General features: G+C 47.5%; 1 protein-coding gene and 1 long non-coding RNA gene across 14 annotated transcripts in view; one reads left to right on the plus strand and one right to left on the minus strand.

Annotated features, from left to right (window-relative positions):
* Window positions 1-174: 174 nt before the first annotated feature.
* LOC105486948 (uncharacterized) lies at window positions 175-7,492 on the minus strand. The gene is made up of 3 exons (XR_011610792.1): window positions 7,402-7,492; window positions 6,272-6,360; window positions 175-597 (listed from the first exon to the last, which is right to left on the minus strand). It is a non-coding gene; the product is annotated as an uncharacterized lncRNA (long non-coding RNA).
* LOC105486946 (pleckstrin homology domain containing A7) overlaps window positions 7,297-19,526 on the plus strand; it is a 243,839-nt gene continuing 231,609 nt past the window's right edge. For 8 of the 13 annotated variants that reach the window (XM_071075024.1, XM_071075026.1, XM_071075027.1 and 5 more), the window contains exons 1-4: window positions 7,297-7,453; window positions 7,585-7,661; window positions 7,740-7,797; window positions 10,383-10,493. In XM_071075024.1, the coding sequence (XP_070931125.1) occupies window positions 7,368-7,453; window positions 7,585-7,661; window positions 7,740-7,797; window positions 10,383-10,493 (332 nt within the window). In that variant the 5' untranslated portion in view covers window positions 7,297-7,367. Of the gene's footprint in view, window positions 7,454-7,584; window positions 7,662-7,739; window positions 7,798-8,571; window positions 9,497-10,382; window positions 10,494-19,526 lie in introns of those variants that run through there. The other 5 variants (XM_071075029.1, XM_071075031.1, XM_024794542.2 and 2 more) reach the window with 3 other exon arrangements.

Raw genomic sequence — 19,526 nt, forward strand, 5'->3', positions numbered from 1 at the left:
AATAGTTTACTTTCCTGCTATCTCTCTTTGCTTACATTGTCTCCTACTACAGGACTGACACAAAGTAGATGCTTAAGAGAAAGTTTTTAAATGAAAATATAAAGGAAGAGGGTGATTACGTCAGAGGCACAGAGAACAGCATGGTGTTGGGAACAAGGGTGAGGGGTGAGGAAACCTTAGCTGAACTTGTGGGGTCCTTTCACTGCTCTGGGGCCCGTGAATGTCTTGTGTGGATGCTGCCTGCTCCCTACCGCTTTAGGACCAACAGCTTTGTATGTCTATTGTGTAGTAACAGAATGATTACACTGAGACGGCAGGGATGTAGTGGAGAACGAGTTTAATGATTGCAGGACGACAAGTGAGGAGACAGGAGGAGACCCTCAAATTTATATTTCTGTGGAGTTTTGGGCTGGAGTTTTTAAGGGGATTGTGGAGGATGAGGGGCTGGAAAACTGAAGACATTGACTGGTTGGGCATGGGGTGCAGTGGGGCGGGGGATGAAAAGCTCAGGATGTGGAAACTGCATTCTTTGGTGAGTCAGCTCTTCATGGGGTCCTTCAGACCAGCTGAGTCAGTAGTTTCATTAGTATGTAGGACCTGAAGGAATATTTCAAAGGAAGAACTTAACATTTTGTAATGTTTAAGTTGTCTATAAACATTACAGCCCAGGGTCTACATGATTCCAGGGTCTATAGTCCAAAGTCTATGTGATTCCAGAACAATAGACACGAAATAACTATGAGGAAGCAGGTCAGAGAACAAGGTGACCTCATGATTCATACTGAGTGGACTATAAATCGGTTTATTTTTCTTTCTCATCTATCTTTTTAAAAATTAATTTTGGCCAGGCACAGTGGCTCACGCCTGTAATCCCAGCAATTTGGGAGGCCGAGGAAGGTGGATCACCTGAGGTCGGGAATTCGAGACCAGCCTGATCAACATGGAGAAACCCTGTCTCTACTAAAAATACAAAATTAGCCTGGCATGGTGGCACATGCCTGTAATCCCAGCTACTCGGAAGGCTGAGGAAGGAGAATCACTTGAACCCGGGGGGCAGAGGTTGCAGTGAGCTGAGATCCTGCCACTGTACTCTAGCCTGGGCAACAAGAGCGAAACTCCGTCTGAAAAAAAAATAATAATAATTAATTTTAGAGGTCCCACATGGTGGCTGACATCTATAATCCCAAAACTTTAGAAGGCTGAGGCGGGCAGATCGCTCGAGCTCAAGAATTTGAGAGCGGCCTGGGCAACATGGCAAAACCCCATCTCTTCAACAAATACAAAAATTAGCTGGACGTGGTGGCACCCACCTGTAGACCCAGCTACTCAGGAGGCTGAGGTGGGAGGATCACTTGAACTTAGGAGGCCGAGGCTGCAATGAGCCACGATCTTGCTGCTGCACTCTGACCTAGGCAACACAGTGAGACTGTCTCAAAAAATTTTTTTAAAAATAAAATATATAGGGATAGTTTTACAACCACCATTGCATGTGGGAAAGGAGCGGGGCTAGCATCAAGGACCATGCTCCATGTTCTATCTTCAGACTGGAGTCATTGATTGTGTTCTATCTTCAGGTACCTGCAGTGTTCCTCCACTCCCAACCCTGCTTGCTTCAGAGCAGCTCTTGTCTTCCAGCATTTAAAGCATCTACTTCTCCACAATACTGAGAACGTCCTAGGGTGGGGACCATGGTGTATGGACCATTGAAGTGCTAGAATGTTGTAGTATCTACTACCAGATCTGTTTGACCCCAAAGGCCATGCTCTTCCATCATGCCATGCTGTCTCCTTAAGAGTAAAGGAGAGAAACGAACTATTGGTTACCTGGAAGCTGAAAATTCTTGGGCATATGTTTGGTTGACTGAATCACATTTTGATTTATTTCTGAAGATGGACTATTTTGCATTCAAGTTGATGGCTTAGTGCCATGTACATCAGGAGCATCTAGTGTAAAACAAAGTCCTTCACGAGGGCCAATCAAGGGAAAGAGCCTCTGTACAAAAAGCTCCTATTATCACAGTTGATGGTGCTTTGTCCTGAGATAATTAGGTCAGAAAGGGCCCTGGACAGGTGTTGGAGTCTGGTCTATGTTCTATAACTAGCCATATGATCTTTGGTCTTTAATGTTTCATTGCTAAAGAATGTTTCTGTTTGTCTAAGAGAGATACTCTCAAAAGAAACATTTGGTTATTTGTAATTTTCTAACACTTTTTAAAATAATTTTTAATTTTGAGATAATTATAGACATAGGAATTTGCAAAGATTAATAGAGAAGTCGGCCGGGCGCGGTGGCTCACGCCTGTAATCCCAGCACTTTGGGAGGCCGAGGCGGGCGGATCACAAGGTCAGGAGATCGAGACCATGGTGAAACCCCGTTTCTACTAAAAATAGAAAAAATTAGCTGGGCGCAGTGGCGGGCGCCTGTAGTCCCAGCTACTCGGGAGGCTGAGGCAGGAGAATGGCGTGAATCCGGGAGGCGGAGCTTGCAGTGAGCCGAGATTGCGCCACTGCACTCCAGCTTGGGCGACAGAGCAAGACTCCGTCTCAAAAAAAAAAAAAAAAAATAGAGAAGCCTCTGTTTACCCTTCACTCGGTTTCTCCCAATGGTTACATCTCAATTAACTACAGAACAATATCAAAACCAGGAAACTGACATTGATACAATGTGTTTAAATACTTCTGTTATTTTATGTGTCAATTTGTGTGTAACTATGATTGCAGTCAAGATAAAGAATTATGGTCAGGTGCAGTGGCTCATGCCTGTAATCCCAGTACACTGGGAGGCCAAGGAGAGCAGATCACTTGATGCCAGGAATTCGAGACCAGCCTGGCCAACATGGTGAAACCCTGGCTCTACTAAAAATACAAAAAAAAAAAAAAAAAAACAAATAGCCAGGCATGGTGGTGTGTGCCTGTAATCCCAGCTACTTGGGGGAGCTGAGACATGAGAATAGCTTAAACCTGGTGGTGGAGGTTGCAGTAAGCTGAGACTGTATCACTGTCTGGGTGACAGAAGGAGGCTCTGTCTCAAAAACAAAACAAAACACAAAACCCCACAAAAACACAGAATTATTTCATCACTACAAAGATCTCCCTCATGCTATTCCCTTATAGTTACATCCTCCCACTCCCCACCACCATCCCTAACTCCTGGCAACCACTAATAATCAGTTCTTCATTTCTACATTTAAAAAAGATGTATTTTGAGAACATTATAGACCTTTTCAGATTGGCTTTTTAAATTTCTCAACATAATGTCTTGAGATCCGTCCAAGTGGTATGTATCAATTCCTTTTCATTACTGAGTTGTATTCCATGTTATAGATATCTCACAGTTGTTTAACAGTTTACCTATCATAGGACATTTGCTTATTTCCAGTTTTTGCCTATTATAAGTAAAGCTGCTGTGAATAATTATGTACAAGTTTTTTAAAAATGTTTTATTTTTTCTGGGATAAATGCCTAGGAGTGTGAATGCTGGGTTATATGGTAAGTGTTTAGTTTTTGGCCGGGCGCAGTGGCTTGCACCTGTAATCCCAGAACTTTGGGAGGCTGAGGTGGGTGAATCATTTGAGGTCAGGAATTCAAGACCAGCCTGGCCAACATAGTAAAACCCTGACTCTGCTAAAAATACAAAAATTAGCTGGGCTTGGTGGCAAATGCCTGTAATCCCAGCTACTCGGGAGGCTGAGGCAGGAGAATTGCTTGAACCCAGGAGACAGAGGTTGCAGTGAGCTGAGATTGTGCCACTGCACTCCAGCCTGGGTGACAGAATGAGACTGGCTCAAAAAAGAGTTTACTTTTTAAAGAAACTGCCAAACTATTTTTCAGAGTGGCTGTATCATTTTACATCCCACTAGCAATGTATGAGACATAGAGTTTCTTTGCATACTGTTTTGTCATTATTTTTTATTTTACTTTCTAACATATAATTTTGAAAATCAGTGATAGGCATTGAGTTTTATTGATTACATATTTTGGCACTTATTGAGATAATTTCAGGGTATCTCTTGTTGGACCTATTAATGAACTGTATTATTCTATGTATCTATATATATATGCTTTAAATGATAAAAAGATCAAACAATATGAAAGGGGAAACAAGGTAAAGTAAATCTCCTACCATTCCTATTAGAGTTTCCTTCCTCAGAGGCAATCACTTTACATCATTCTTGACAGTGTAGGGACTATATCTGTATATTAACAGTAGCATATCACATGCACAGTACTGCAGCCTGCCTTTTCACTTTATTTTTTACTTGTTTATTTATTTAGAGATGGTGTCTTGCTCTGTCACCCAGAATACAGTGTAGTGGCCCAATCATGGCTCACTGAAGCCTCAACTTCCAGGGCTCAAGTGATCCTCCCACCTCAGCCTCCCAAGTAGCTGGAACTATAGGTATGTGCCACCATGCCTGGCTAATGTATCTTTTGTAGAGATGGGGTTTTGCCATGTTGCCCAGGCTGGTCTTGAATTCCTGGACTCAAGCCATCCTCATGTCTCAGCCTCCCAAATTACTGGGATTACAGGCATGAGCCACTGCAACTGGCCCATTTAATATCTTACAGACCATTCTATATCAGTATGTAGGGATCTAGCTCGTGCTTTTTAACAGCTGCATAGCATTCTTTTTTGCTGCTGCTGTTGTTGTTGTTGAGGAATGTGCCAGTTTAATCAACCATTCTTTTTTTGATAAACATTAAGGTTATCTCCAGTTCTTTGTAATTACTGACAATGCTGCAGTGAATAGTACACTGGAATTTGTGCCCCATGTGAGCACTAATGTAGGATAGATTTCTGACATGAAATTGCTAGGTCAAAGACATTCAGGTTGGAATAGCTGTGCCAAATTGCCTTCAAAGAGGCTCAAACATTTTAAAGTCCCATCAACAATGAACAAGAATGTCTTTCTCTACAGTATCTTTTATTTCTTTCTTTTTTGAGACAGAGTCTCACTCTGTGGCTCAGGCTAGAGTGCAGTGATCTCAGCTCACTGAAACCTCCACCTCTTGGGTTCACGTGATTCTCCTGCCTCAGCCTCCCGAGTAGCTGGGATTACAGGCATGCGCCACCATGCCCAATTAATTTTTGTGTTTTTAGTAGAGACAAGGTTGCACTATGTTGGCCAGGTTGGTCTCGAACTCCTGATCGCAAGCGATCCACCCACCTTGGCCTCCCAAAGTGCTGGGATTACAGGTGTGAGCCACCATGCCCAGCCAATATCTTTTCTAATCTGTGTATCTTTTCCAATCTGACATCTAAAAAAACAGTATTTCACCTTAATCTTAAGTTTCAGTTCTCCTATTATGAGGTGGCTCAGTATCTTTCCATTTGCTCAAAAGCTATCTGTATTACTTTTCTATTAACTGTGTGCTCATATCCTTTGCCCATTTATTATTTAAAATCAATGTTTAGCTAGGAAAATACACCACTTTCCTGTTTTCATTTGCTCAACAACCTCCTCAGAGGCAGGAGGCTCCCTCAGACAGGTGTCCCTCGTCCTTCTCAAACAGCTCCCTCTTCTAACTCATAAATGCCTCCTTCCCCAACACCACTGTCTGTTCCCACGGAAGGGCCCCTTTATGGTCTCCTCAACATCTCACACTCCTCCCAAAATTATGTGCATGCTCTCCCATCCCTCCCCTCTGGAGTGCTCTTTTCCCAGTCAAACCTAACCAGTCCTTCAGGGTCCAGCCTAATTCCACCTGTCTGGGCACCTTTCTGAATAACTAGTGCTCACATTGCATACAGTCTCACTTTCAGGTGCGCCTCCTCCCATCAATCACAGCCTATGTCCCTGGAAGGCTGGGCCTGACAATAGCCAGAGCCCAGATGCTGCTCTATCTTTGCTCAGTGTGTGTGTGTGTGCGTGCGTGTGTGTGTGTATGGCCGGGAGTCTGAGTGTGGAGTATGTTTCATTCACTTATCCTGCAGGTTTTTTTTTTTTTTTTTTTTTAAGACAGAGTCTCGCTGTTGCCCAGGCTGCAGTGCAGCGGCGCGATCTCGGCTCACTGCAATCACTGCCTCCCTGGTTCAAGCGATTTTCCAGCCTCAGTCTCCTGAATAGCTGGGATTACAGGCGCCCGCCACCACGCCCGGCTAGCTTTTGTATTTTTTTGGTAGAGACGGGGTTTCACCATGTTGGCCAAGCTGGACTAGAACCCCTGACCTCAAGTGATTCACCTGCCTCGACCTCCCAGAGTGATGGGATTACAGGTGTGAGCCACCGCGCCCCACCCCATCCTGCAGTTATTGAATGCATAATGCATACATGAGTCAGGCGCTGTTCCAGGCGTTGGAGACAAGGCAGTGTATGAGGTAGATCAAAGCCCCTTCTCTCATCCAGCTGACATGTTGGAACTAATATATAACAAACAAGACAAACACAAATAAGAATATCAATTAAAGGCAAACCAGTAATGAAATAGCGAGGGAAGAAGGGAAAGGATTTTCTTTGCAGAGGGCTCGGGGAGGGCTCCCCGAGAAGATAAGACAGCAGTAAAGACCCGAATATGAGAGGGTACTGCCACTGCAAAGAGCTTTGCAAGGCCCCACCAGAGGCCTCGCCTGGACGCCGCTCTTCTAGAGATGGACGTGCTGCCGAGCCCTCAACACCCCTTCTCTGTTACTTAACAGGACCTGAAGGCAAGAGCCTGCAATCCCTGCAACCTCAGGAGTGTGTGGGGGTAACCCTGCTCCCTCCAGTTTCACATCCCAGCTGAAAACTTGGGAAAATGAAATCGTGCTTGGCCTGCCATTGATAGATCACCTACTATGTGCCAGGGTCCTGTTAAGCACTTTATGCGATTGTTACTTCATTTAATCTACACAACAATCCCGTGGAGACTCGATTAACCTTACAGGGGAAGAGACGGAGGCTGGGAATATGGCAGGAACCTGAGTGTTAACTTGGTTCACACACGAGCGGAGTTCCCGGGTCGGGAAGTTCTGTGGTGCGGGTCGGCCGGGGTTTACCGAGCGTTCGGGCGCGCGCCGTTTTCGGAGTTGGTCGGGTCCAACCGTGCGCCCCGAAGCTGCCAGGCGCGCCCGCCAGCGGCCCCCCGGGCAGCCTGGGTCTCCCAGCCTCGGGGGCAAAGGGGAGCGCCGGGACCAGCAGGCTGGGGGCGGGGAAGGCGTGAGGACAAAGGCCGCGGGCACCGCGCCGGGCCGGCCCGTGAGGCGGCGAACTCCGGTAGCCAGGACCCGGCCGGGCGGTCGCTCCCCGAGGAGCCCGCGCCTGCATGGAGCGCCCCGCGGCACAGCCGGGCCACGCGCAGGCCGAGCCCCCACCACCGCCTCCACCCCCGCCCGCGCCCCCGCCCCCGCCCCCTCCTCCCCACCCCGCGGCGGCTCCGCGCTCGGCGAACATGGCGGCGGCGACGGTCGGGCGGGACACTTTACCTGAGCACTGGTCCTACGGGGTGTGCCGGGACGGCCGTGTCTTCTTCATCAAGTGCGGCGCGAGGACGCGGGGACGCGGGCGGGGACGCGGGCGGGGGCGCGGAGGTAGGGGTGCGGGGCGGGGGCAGGGCGGGCGCCCCACGGGCTGTGGCGGCGCTAACAGGTGCACCTCTCTGCCCGCAGTGACCAGCTCCGCCGCACGACCTGGCTGCACCCGCGCACCGGGGAGCCCGTCAACTCGGGCCACATGATCCGCTCAGGTGGGCGCCGGGCCGGCGGGTGGGGGGCGCGCGCCGCGGCTGCCCAAGTTTGACCGGACTTTTCTGGCGTTTCCGCAGACCTGCCCCGCGGCTGGGAGGAGGGCTTCACGGAGGAGGGCGCCAGCTACTTCATCGAGTGAGTGAGTGGGGCCGCCGCGCTCGCACCTGTGCCGCGAGGGTCCCTCCAGGTTCCCGCCGGGCGCCCCGCCCTCCCTCTGCTCCCGCCGGCCCGGGCTCGTTGGCGCGCGCTGCGCCGCGGCCGCACTCAGGGTTTTGTGTGCCGGAGTTGTTTGGCGGCCTCAGAGAGGGAGGCGGTGGGGGCCGCATCTACGGTGGGGACCTGGGCGGAGGGGGGAAGGGGCCGCAGACTCTGCGCCCTGGACCTTGCAATCCGGCTGCATTCGGGTGCTGGTGTGAGGGCTGGGCACGCCTGCCCTCTGGGGTCTTGGGCTGCGCCCCGCCGGGAGAGGCGGGTGCCGGGACCGGGATGGGCTCGGGTTGGGGGAGTAGAACGAGGAGTTCTGTCCTGGTGTGGGCTTCCTGCGGGGTTGGAGTGGGGAGAGGGAGAGACTAGGGGAATCTCGCTTAGGAGGACCCCCTTCTCCGGCCACAGTCTCTGGGATGGTCGCGGAGAGTCGGAACCTCGCCCCCGGCCTCCATCCACTGCGCGGGCCTGCGGGGAGGCAGGGGGTGGGGAGGGGAACTGGTCAACCAATGACGTTCCTCGAGCGCTCCGCGTCTCTTCGGCCGGAGCTGAACCGGGCTATCGCTGGTGCCTGGGTTAGTCCAGGGGCAGCTTTTCCGCAAAAACCCCGGAGCGTTGGCGCACCAGCCAGGTTACCCTGGGTCTGTAGGATCAGTCCATGTCTGATTGGGGCGCAGTAAGTGAAGGCGCGGGTCAGGCTCCTATGCCAGTACAGGCTTTGCTTTCCCACTCCGGCGGCAGCCTGTGTTGCAGCGTGTTTCCCTCTGCCTGCTGAGCTCCGGGAGACCAGAAACTGCCTTTGACCTCTTGCCCCAGTGCCCGACAGAGAGTAGGCACTCGGTAAATGTTTGTTCACTGAATGAATCAACTCGCTAAAGGTCTGGATGGTGGTCTGACTAGTACTGGGTGTACTTCGGCGACTATGAGTCAGAACTACTACTGTTAGGAGTAAAGCGGCTTATTTCAAGAAAACCCCGGAACCTCCTTTTCTGGTTTGGGTTCTTGCACAATAGTTGAAAATACTAATGGGTGAGATTTACAGACCTGAGGATAGGGCCTTGCTGCGGTTCTGTTGCCCTGCCTCGTATGTGTGTGTGTGAAGTTGGGGAGTTGGCTGGGGCCATCAGAATCTTGCTATCAGTGGGCCTCTCTGGCTCATAACTGCATCAGTTGATATTATTACAATTATCCTGTGTGCCACACGTTCACACGTTGTTCTAGGCATTGGGAACAAAAAACAGACAAAGTGCTCATGGAGCTTGCAATCTAATAGGAGAGGGAAGGGAGTAGAAAATAAGTAAAAAACACGAATAATAATATCAGATCGTGGTTACTACTGTGCAGAAAGTTAAAATAAGGTGATGTGACATGGAGTGACTGGGTGGCTTGGTTGTACTGGGAGATCGGGATGGTGTTTCTGAATAGGCAACGTTTAAAGTAAAATTTGAATGACAAGAAGGAGACATCATGTGATGATGAGTTGGCAAAGCATTTCGGGAAGAGCGAACAGCCAGGGCAAGGGCTTAAGGCAGAAAAGAGCTTGGAGTTTAAGGAGCAGGAAGGCCAAGTAGCTGGAATGTGGTGCACAAGGGAGAAAGTGGCATGAGGAGAGGTCACAGGTAGGAGAGAGGTAAGTGCTGCAAAGCTTTGTGAGCCAGGGTGAGGAATTTTCTTACTTTATTCTAAGTCCAGTGAAACGTCATTGGAGGGTTTTGAGCAGGGAAGTGGCATGATTCGGTTTGTGTTTTTAGAACGATCACTGTGAGGAGATTGGATTGTAGGTGGCCACTGCAGGGGGAGGCAGGAGAGCAGCTGAGGCTGTTGCCCTTGTCCATGCAGGAGTTAGCAGTGGCTTGCCTGAGGGTGGTAGCACAGTAGTGGTCACATTCAGGCTATGTTTAGGAAGTAGGCTCTTCATGCCTTCATGATGGACTGAATAAAGTCTGTGAGAGAAAGAGAAGAGGCAAAGATGACTCCTCAGGGCTCGAGCACCTGAGTGGATAGCATTCATATTGTTGAGATGGGAAGAGCCGGTTTGGGGTGGAGGAGAATCATGAGATCTTGTTTTGCCATCTTACATTTGAGATATGAGTATGTCAGAGAGTGTGATCTGAAGCTTGGTGGGGAGAGAGGATGGAAGAGACCCACTGGGCATAATATATGTTATTCGAGACCATGGGATTAGATGAAATCCCCTCGGAAGAGAGTACAGACAGAAGACCGATGTTCTGAGCCTTTGGGTGGTCAAAGCAGTGTTTAGAGGGGAGAGAGGTGAAGCCAGCAAGGAGACTGAAAAGGACTGAGAAGGTGGGAGAAACCCCAGGAGAATGCAGGGTCACAGAAGTCTTAAAGGACAAAAGCTGACTGGAGTAGGTGGAAGATAAAATACGGGGTGAAGACAGGGAGTCAGTTAGGCAAATCTTCCAGGTAGTTTTGTTGCAAAGTGGTGTTGAGACATTAGCTGGTAACTGGAGAGGATGTGGGTTTGAGGGAGGGTTTTCCTTTCTTTTTTTTAGTGGAAGATTGTACAGCATGTTTTGTTTTGATGGGAATGATCCCATGGAGAGGGAGAAGTCGATGCTGCAGGAAAGAGAGTGGGCAGTTGCTGGAGCAGTGTTTTTAAGAAGGTAAGAGGGATGGGATCCATGGCTCGCATCTCACTGGCCTCACCCAGGGGCAGGGCCCATCATTCATTTGACAGGAGGAAGGGCTGCAAGTGTTCCAAAGTACCAGGTGCAACCTTGGACTGGGTGTGTGAGGCCATGTCTGGGACTGTGGAGGCTGGAGCACAGCCTTCCACACCTTTGCTGACTCTTCCATGGTAACTTGTCTGTGAGGTCCCTAATGATTTTCCTACAGTGAGCTCCCATGCCCCCAGGGCCTTGGATCTTCCAGGCCTAGGGAAAGCAATGTGTGACAGTGTTCCCTACCCTCAAAGGCAGGGCCCTGTGGCAGATGATTGTACTTTGGACCTCCTTCTGTAACAATTTTTTGAGAGACTTAAGGGTTTTGGGAGTAATTGTTCTCTCCCTCATCCCCCGCCCCCCACATAAAAAAAATGTTTTCCTGACAAATGTTTGTCTGATTTCTTAGCTTTGCCGTGAGCATTTCTGAATGTTTGATTTTTGTGTTGAGGGCAGGAGCCTCCTGTAACTGGCTCATAGAGTGAGAGGGACAAAGCATTGACACAGCTGATTTTATTTTTCCTAATGGATCCTTGCACAGGAAAGTTGTGTGAGTTTTTACAGGATGTATTCAGTTGTTCCTCATATTTAGCAGATTAAAAAATTTTAATTTTTGAAAAAATTGTAAGAAACAGAATCTTCCTCTGTCTCCTAGTCTGGAATACAGTGGTGCAGTCATAGCTCACTGCAGCCTTGAACTCCTGGGGCCAAGTGATCCTCTCACTTCAGCCTCCCAAGTAGCTGGAACTACAGATGCAGGCCACCATGACTGGCCAGCAAATGTTTTAATACTCTCCAGAGTCCATTTCTTTTCTTTCTTTCTGTCTTTTTTTTTTTTAAAGACAGCATTGCTCTGTCACCCAGGCTGTAGTGTAGTGGCATGATCTCAGCTCACTGCAACCTCTGCCTCTTGGGTTCAAGTGAGTCTCATGCCTCGGCCACCCCCAAAGTAGCTGGGACTACAGGTGTGCACCACCATGACTGGCTAATTTTTGCATTTTTAGTAGAGACGGGGTTTCACCATGTTGGCCAGGCTAGTCTCAAACTCCTGACCTCAAGTGATCCGCCTGCCTCAGCCTCCCAAAGTGCTGGGATTATAGGCATGAGTCACTGCACCTAGCCTCAGAATCCCTTTCTTGAAGCAGAAAAGCTTGAGCTTAGGCAGGTGAATTTTAGTTTTGATTTCTGTACTTTTTGTTCAGTTTTGCTTTAATGAGGGACAAAATATATAAGAAATCTACTGCTGATTCTCCCAGTTCTAGACTAAAGGATGTTGATAGCCCCTTTAAAAAGATTTTTTTGGCTGGGTATAGTGGCTCATGCCTGCAGTTCCAGCACTTTGGGAGGCAGAGGCAAGGGGATCACTTGAGGCCAGGAGTTTAGGATCAGCCTGGGCAACACAGAGAGACCTCATCTGTACAAAAAATGAAAAAATTAACGGTGGTATGCTCGTGTAATCCTAGCAACTTGAGAGGCTTAAGTGTGAGGATTGCTTGAGCCCAGAAGTCTGAGGTTACCATGAGCTATGATTGTGATACTGTACTCCAGCCTGGACGACAGAGTGAGACCCTGTCTCTAAATAAATAAGTAAATAAATGACTTTTTGTACTCCAGCACTTCTCTACTATGAATCCCTCAGCTGGGTAGCAAGGTATAATAGTAATTTTGATAATAGTGTCATTAACAGAAGTAGCAATAATAGTAGTAATAATTATGTAACAGCCTAATCTTTTTGAGTCTTTGAAAAATGGTAGGAACTGTTCTGTAACTATCATTGATTTAATTCTCACAATAGTTTGATGAGGTAGCAACTATTACTAGTTCCGTTTTACAGACATAGAATCTTGCAGTAATCCTGGACATTCCTAGAGCAGATGGTTTTTTCCTTGTGTCTTTTCTTATTTGATCTTTGTAACAGCCCCTGGAGGCAGAAGGGGAGGAATCATCCCCATTCTTCAGATGATGAAACTCAGGTCCATGAAGGTTCAGTGATTTTGCTGAAGTGTTTGAGCTGAGACTAGAATATAAGTCTTCAGTCCCTTGTGTGATAGCCACAGTAGTAGTGGTGGCTCCCACCCCAGGCCATGCATCTTGAAGGAGATGGATGCCCATATGCCATTGCTCTGAGTTAGGCTTCCCCAAGGCTCATGGGGCCAGACCCCATCTTTGCTTTTTCTGGGGACTGAGGTACTTTGGAAGGGCAGTATCCCTTGCTCTCCTATGCTGATTAGTGGTGGTACATGTCTCTGATTAGTAAGAAATTGAAGACATTGATTATTAGTAAATACAATTTGGCAGACACAGCTTTTTAAAACATGGGACCTATGAGGGAGAAGTTTCTAGAAGAGACCATGGGAGTTAGAGTATTACACTGGGCTGCTCTTCAGTGGTTTCATGGAACCTTGTGAATTGTGTTCCCCCTACAGCAGATGTTCAGTAGGTCGTGAGGCAATGAGGAGATGTCAGAGAAGAGGGGCTCAGCCACCTTGCCTGTGCCAAGGCTGTTCCTTGAAGGCAGGCATCTTATTCCCCACTTCTGAGACTTAGGCACCCAGCGCAGGGCTGGGAGCTGAGTAGGCACTTGATATATCTTGAGCAAGCAGTGTTTTAAAGAGACCCAATGAGTTTTCTAGGTATTACAGGTCTTGGAAAACTCCTTACTGGGAAGGAGATTGGGGTGGAGGAGAATGAGTAAGGTGAAAGAAGCTCAACAGCCACAAACAGGCCTGTCAAGGCTGGTGCCTAGACCCAGGCTTCTTGGATACAGTCAGTTGCTGTTGAGAACAATGCTCAAAGCTGGCCAGTGGAGGCTCAGTGGCCTCCTCTGCGTCTTCATCTCATATCCTTATTGCTCTGCATCTGGGACTGGGACCTATTGGCTACTGGACTAGGCTATCTTCCTTCTCTGGCTGCTGGGCCCTTGGCATCCTCTGTGACTTGGCACAAGGGTACTGGCAGGAACCAGCTAATTGCTGCACAAGACCCTTTCTAGCTTCAAGTTTCTCAGTTTTAGCTTTGGGGTTGTGTGGAGCCACCTTGTGTAGGTACTGTCTCTTTGTGGGTACCTGTCCCTAAGTGAGGACAGCTAGACTCTGGGAAAGTCACTTTTGAGGCTTGCAGTAAGGCTAACTTTCCCCTCCCCTAGGACCTGAAGCACATCCTAGCGACAGGACTGGCTACATAATTTGCAGAGCCTAAGTGTAAAATGAAAATGCAAGGCTCCTTATTCAAAAAGAAGGAAAAAGTATTAGCTTGGTGCAAATGTAATTGTGGTTAGTGCCATTCCTTTTGATGGTAAAAACTGCAATTACTTTTGCACCAACTGAATATCTTTAGGCCGGGTGTGGTGGTTCACACCGGTAATCCCAGCACTTTGAGTGGCCAAAGTAGGAGGATTGCTTGAGCTCAGGAGTTTGAGACTAGCCTGGGCAACATGGTAAAACCCCATCTTTACAAAAAATACAAAACTTAGCCGGTGTGATGGCGCATGGCTATAGTCCCAGCTACTAGGGAGGCTGAGGTGGGAGGATCACTTGAGCCTGGGAAGCGGAGGTTGCCGTGAACTGAGCTCATGCCACTGCACTCCAGCCTGGGTGACAGAATGAGACTCTGTCTCAAAAAAATAAAAAATAAAAAATAAATCATCTTTAAAGATACTAAAATATAAAATTTTGTTATTCTGTAGTTTTTCCCTTGACGTCATTTTTTTAAAAAAAGGCTATTTATGGGCATGGTGGTGGGCACCTGTAATCCCAGCTACTTGGGAGGCTGAGCCAGGAGGAACACTTGAACCCAGGAGGTGGAGGTTGCAGTGAGCCAAGATTGCGCCATTGCACTCCAGCCTAGGCAACAAGAGTAAAACTCTGTCTCAAAAAAAATTTTTTTTATTTTTGCTATTTAATGCCATTCTACATAAAGAAAAATTAAGTTTAAATTATTAGCATAAATGTTATAGTTACTTCTATTTTGTAGAATATAATGTTTTAAATGTGAATATCAGTGCATTTACCTCATATGCTATGCTAGGAATTGCCACCACCATACCCCACTCCAAGACACCATAGAGCACAAGCACCTGTATCCATGCCCCCCGGGCAGTGGGGAGGAGCAGGGCGCCCAGGCAGGGCTAAGGGCTCCAGGAGGCTGGGAGTGGGCAGTTAAGAACCTGGCCCTCTGAGGCAGGGAGTGGGGACCAGGCATGAGTCCTTCAGAAGGTTGCCTCTGGAGATAATGCCAAGTATCGAGGGTGTGTGTTTTGTATTCAGCAACCCATTTTTTAATCTGAAATTAAAGGGAGTTGGAGAGTGAAGGATGAAATAAATGTGACAGATGTTCAGGTGGGGATCTTGTAGACACCAGGCCTAGAAGGCCTTTAGGAAAGCCAGTAAATACTGGATGGCTCAGGAGGCTGCCCTTAATTATGCCCTCACCCAGCTGACAGTCTTCTGGGCCACCCCTGCGAAGGAGTCTGTCCTGTCGTCTATATTTTCCTCCCTAGATAAATGTTGAACTTCATGGTAGTGAAATTTATCTTGTAGAATGTCAAACCTGTTGATTCACTTATTTGTCATCTTCTTTTTTTTTTCTGTTTTTGTGACAGAGTCTTGCTCTGTCACCCAGGGTGGAGTGTAGTGGCGGGATCTCAGCTCACTGCAACCCCTGTCTCCCGGGTTCAAGTGATTCTTCCACCTCAGCCTCACGAGTAGCTGGGACTATAGGCGTGTGCCACCACTCCCGGCTATTTTTTGTATTTTTAGTGCAGATGGGGTTTCACCATGTTAGCCAAGCTGGTCTCAAACTCCTAACCTCAGGCAATCCCCCTGCCTTGTCCTCCCAAAGTACTGGGATTACAGGCGTCAGCCCCCGTGCCCAGCCGTTGTTTTTTTTTTTTTTTTTTTTTTTTAATAGATGGAATTTCATTCTTGTTGCCCAGGCTGGAGTGCAATGGTGTGATCTCGGCTCACTGCAACCTCTGCCTCCCTCGTAGCTGGGATTACAGGCGTCCACCACCATGCCCAGGTAATTTAGTAGAGACGGGGTTTCACATGTTGGTCAGGCTAGTCTTGAACTCTGACCTCAGGCTATCCAGCCACCTTGGCTTCCCAAAGTGCTGGGATTACAGGCATGAGCCACCATGCCCAGTCTTATTTGTCATCTTTCTTATTGAGGTGTTGCTGGGAACAGCAGTCCCAGAAACTTTATTTCAAAACTGGGAGTAATAGGCCCACAAAGAATTTCTGGCAAACTAGCAGCTTACATATATATTAAAATAGAAATTCTGAACCCCCTCATTGAAGGTTAAGAAAGGTTCTCCCAACCTGGCAAGTTTTGGCAAAATCCCATGCTTTATATTTCCCTTCCTGGTTGTGTTTTCAAGGGTAAAAACAGGTTCACAGATTTAAACGTTAGGTTCTGTGGGAAAGGAAAAACAGTGAGTGTTGTTTAGAAAGCGAAAGGAAGGATTAGGAGCCATAATTTGTACCACATCTCCAAAAAGAAACTCCTTTAAGAAAACCTCTTTAAGAAAAATGGTTGCTAGTTGCTTCTTAAGGCTCTTTACCCAAGAGAGGAGTGTGTTTTAGATACAGGACAGATGCTGTGTTGGGGAGAGGTGTTTTTTTTTGCCACCTCATGTGATGAGGGTGGGTGTATGTTTCTTGTGCCTTGATGGCACCCTCTCCATTCTCTCTCTCTCTCTTTTTTTTTTTTGAGACAGAGGTTTGCTCTGTCACCTAGGCTGGACTGCAGTGGTGTGATCTCAGCTCACTGCAACCTCCGCCTCCTGGGTTCAAGCGATTCTCCTGCCTCAGCTTCCTGAGTAGCTGGGATTACAGACACCCACCACCATGTCTGGCTAATTTTTGTATCTTTAGGAGAGATGGGGTTTCACCATGTTGGCCAGGCTGATCTCAAACTCCTGACCTCAAGTAATCCCCCTCCTTGGCCTCCCGAAGTGCTGGGATTACAGGCGTGAGCCACCGTGCCCAGCCTCTATTCTCTTTTGATGTCTATGGGAGTAAGTTTGGTGCTTCCTAAATTGAGAACTTTGGAAAAAGATTAAGACAGCACTTTAAACAGAAACATGTGCAGGGGCATGGAGATGCCAGTTTACCCCCTGTTAAGTCTGAGGTGACAGAGGACTGCAGGAAGACTGCTTGTTGGCTTTTCAGCCTCAATATGTGGAATATTTGGCAATTCAGTGAAGTGCCTGCTCTTGTTTTCTATCTTCAGTGGACAGCACAGCGCAGGTTTGAATCTCTTTGCTCAGTGTAAGACAGCAGCATCTCAGTAAACTGGCAGGTGTCTTAAGTAAATATTGGCAGAGGGAAAAACACAGAGGAATATGGTTATATTTGCCTGTTGTTTTTAAATGGCTGTCAAAACATTTGCTTTTCAATTCTGAAATGAGAAATATTTTGAGTTAATGTTTTATCGTTTACAGAGTATTTCACGAACATTCTCTGGTTTGTTCCATAATTATAGCATTTTTTTAGTGTGGGAATTTGGGCTCAGAGGGTTAAAGTGACTTCTCTAAAGTTGTATACTGGGCTGGGCACAGTGGTTCACGCTTGTAATCCCAGCACTTCGGGAGGCCGAGGCGGGCAGATCACCTGAAGTCAGGAGTTCAAGACCAGCTTGGCCAATGTAGTGAAACAACATCTCTACTAAAAATACAAAAATTAGCCAGGTATGGTGGTGTGTGCCTGTAATCCCAGCTACTTGGGAGGCTGAGGTAGGAGAATCACTTGAACCCAGATGGCAGAGGTTATAATGAGCTGAGATTGCACCATTGCACTCCAGCCTGGGCGACAAGAGTGAAACAATGTCTAAAAAAAAAAAAGAGCCGGGCACGGTGGCTCAAGCCTGTAATCCCAGCACTTTGGGAGGCCGAGACGGGCGGATCACGAGGTCAGGAGATCGAGACCATCCTGGCTAACACGGTGAAACCCCGTCTCTACTAAAAAAATACAAAAAAAAACTAGCCGGGCGAGGTGGCGAGTGCCTGTAGTCCCAGCTACTCGGGAGGCTGAGGCAGGAGAATGGCGTAAACCCGGGAGGCGGAGCTTGCAGTGAGCTGAGATCCGGCCACTGCACTCCAGCCTGGGTGACAGAGCGAGACTCCGTCTCAAAAAAAAAAAAAAAAGAAAGAAAGAAAAGAAAAGAAAAAAAAAAAGGTGTATACTGCATTAGCTGAGCTTCTTCAAAGTTCAAGGGAGAGGCCTGGACATATTGTTCCTCATATCCAGGCTTCTCAGACTTTTCAGCCATAGGTCTAATGGCAGAAGAGAATGAAGGCCAACTCACCTAGGAGACTGGATGCAAGAAGTGCCATTAAATGTTGGTTCTGTCCAAAAATTCATTGACAGACTAAAATTGAGACTTTACCCTCTATTTAATTCATTATGGAATCCTTTCTCATATCTTCCTTTCAAATCAATACTTTGGCCAGATGCATCATGTTTATTGCTTTGTGTTCTAAACAGGAATGTGTACCGGCAGAGGAATGCCAGATCCCCCTGTTAAGTCTTAGGTGACAGAGGAGTGTGGGGAGACTCCTTGTTGGCTTTTCAGCCTCTCTGGGCCCTACATCTCCAAACAGGATGTACAGGAGGACTTAAGGAAAACATCAGCAGCTGTGGTAACGTTGGATTGTCTTTTGCTTGTACTGAGTTGTGAGTTGTGCTGGATCACTTCTCTCTCTCATCCAGCCTCTTCACACTCTTCGGGATACCTGCCTGGGCAGCAGGGCTGGTTTTTGTTGAAGCCCAAAGCACAACTAGGCAACTTCATCATGCAGAAAAATGTATGAAAAGAGCTTTTGATGTGGGTGACAGCATGTGTAAAGAGACGGTAGCCAAGTGTGTGGACTTTGGAGTCAGACTACCTAAACTCTAATTCAGCTCCACCCTGTATAGCTCCCTAACCTTGGCAGGTTACCTACTCTCTTTAAGCCTTACTTCCTCACCAGTAAAATGGGGTTAAATGTGAGGATTATGTGAGTTAATTGATGGAAAGGGGTTAGCAAGTAGTAGTGCCACATTTACTGTTACATTGTAAATGCCCAATAAATGTGAGTTCCTCTTCTGTACATCTACACAGCTATGAGGCGGAGTGAAGACATGACTTCTGAGTCCTAACTGCATTCAGTGGCTGCAGAAGTCTGGTGCCCTTGAACTAGGATTGCCAGGGTCAGGGGCATGCAAACTGTAGAACTCAACTCACAAGTTGGTTTAGACCAATAAAAACTGCACAGCCTTGGGCTGGGCGCAGTGGCTTATGCCTGTAATCCCAGCACTTTGGGATACCAAAGTGAGTGGATCACCTGAGGTCCGGAGTTCGAGACCAGCCTGACCAACACAGAGAAACCTCATCTCTACTAAAAATACAAAATTAGCCGGGCGTGGTGGTGCATGCCTGTAATCTCAGCTACTCAGGAGACAGAGGCAGGATAATTGCTTGAACCCGGGAGGGGGAGGTTGCAGTGAGACGAGACCGCCCCATTGCACTACTCCAGTCTAGGCAACAAGAGCGAAACTCTGTCGCAAAAAAAAAAAAAAAAAAAAAAAAAAAAAAAAAAAGCCCGACTATTCTGGTATTTAAAGGATACCCTTATTCTTGGAAATACACACTGAGGTTATTTGCTCTTAAGTAGTTAAGTTGTGCGATGTGGGGGAAAATTATGTTGGGGGGAAGGAGTGGATGACAGAGCAAATAGGGCAAAATATTAACAGTGGGTGAGTCTGAGTTAGGGGTGAAATCCTGAGAAAGAGGTAAAACCAGGTTTACCTCTTTCCTGGGCAGTTAGAAGGCTGCACAGATGTCTGCTGCTTAATCTATGCAGCCACCTGGTTATCGGCTCTGACCACTAAAGGACAAATGCATTGTCTGGCACGTCTCAGGTCATAGGTGTCAACAATAATCTTCGTGGTGCTTTCTAGTTGAAAAATGCATTTGTTGTAGAGGCAGATATTTTGA

The sequence above is a fragment of the Macaca nemestrina genome, chromosome 12 (assembly GCF_043159975.1).
Source record: "Macaca nemestrina isolate mMacNem1 chromosome 12, mMacNem.hap1, whole genome shotgun sequence".
Taxonomy (NCBI): domain Eukaryota; kingdom Metazoa; phylum Chordata; class Mammalia; order Primates; family Cercopithecidae; genus Macaca; species Macaca nemestrina.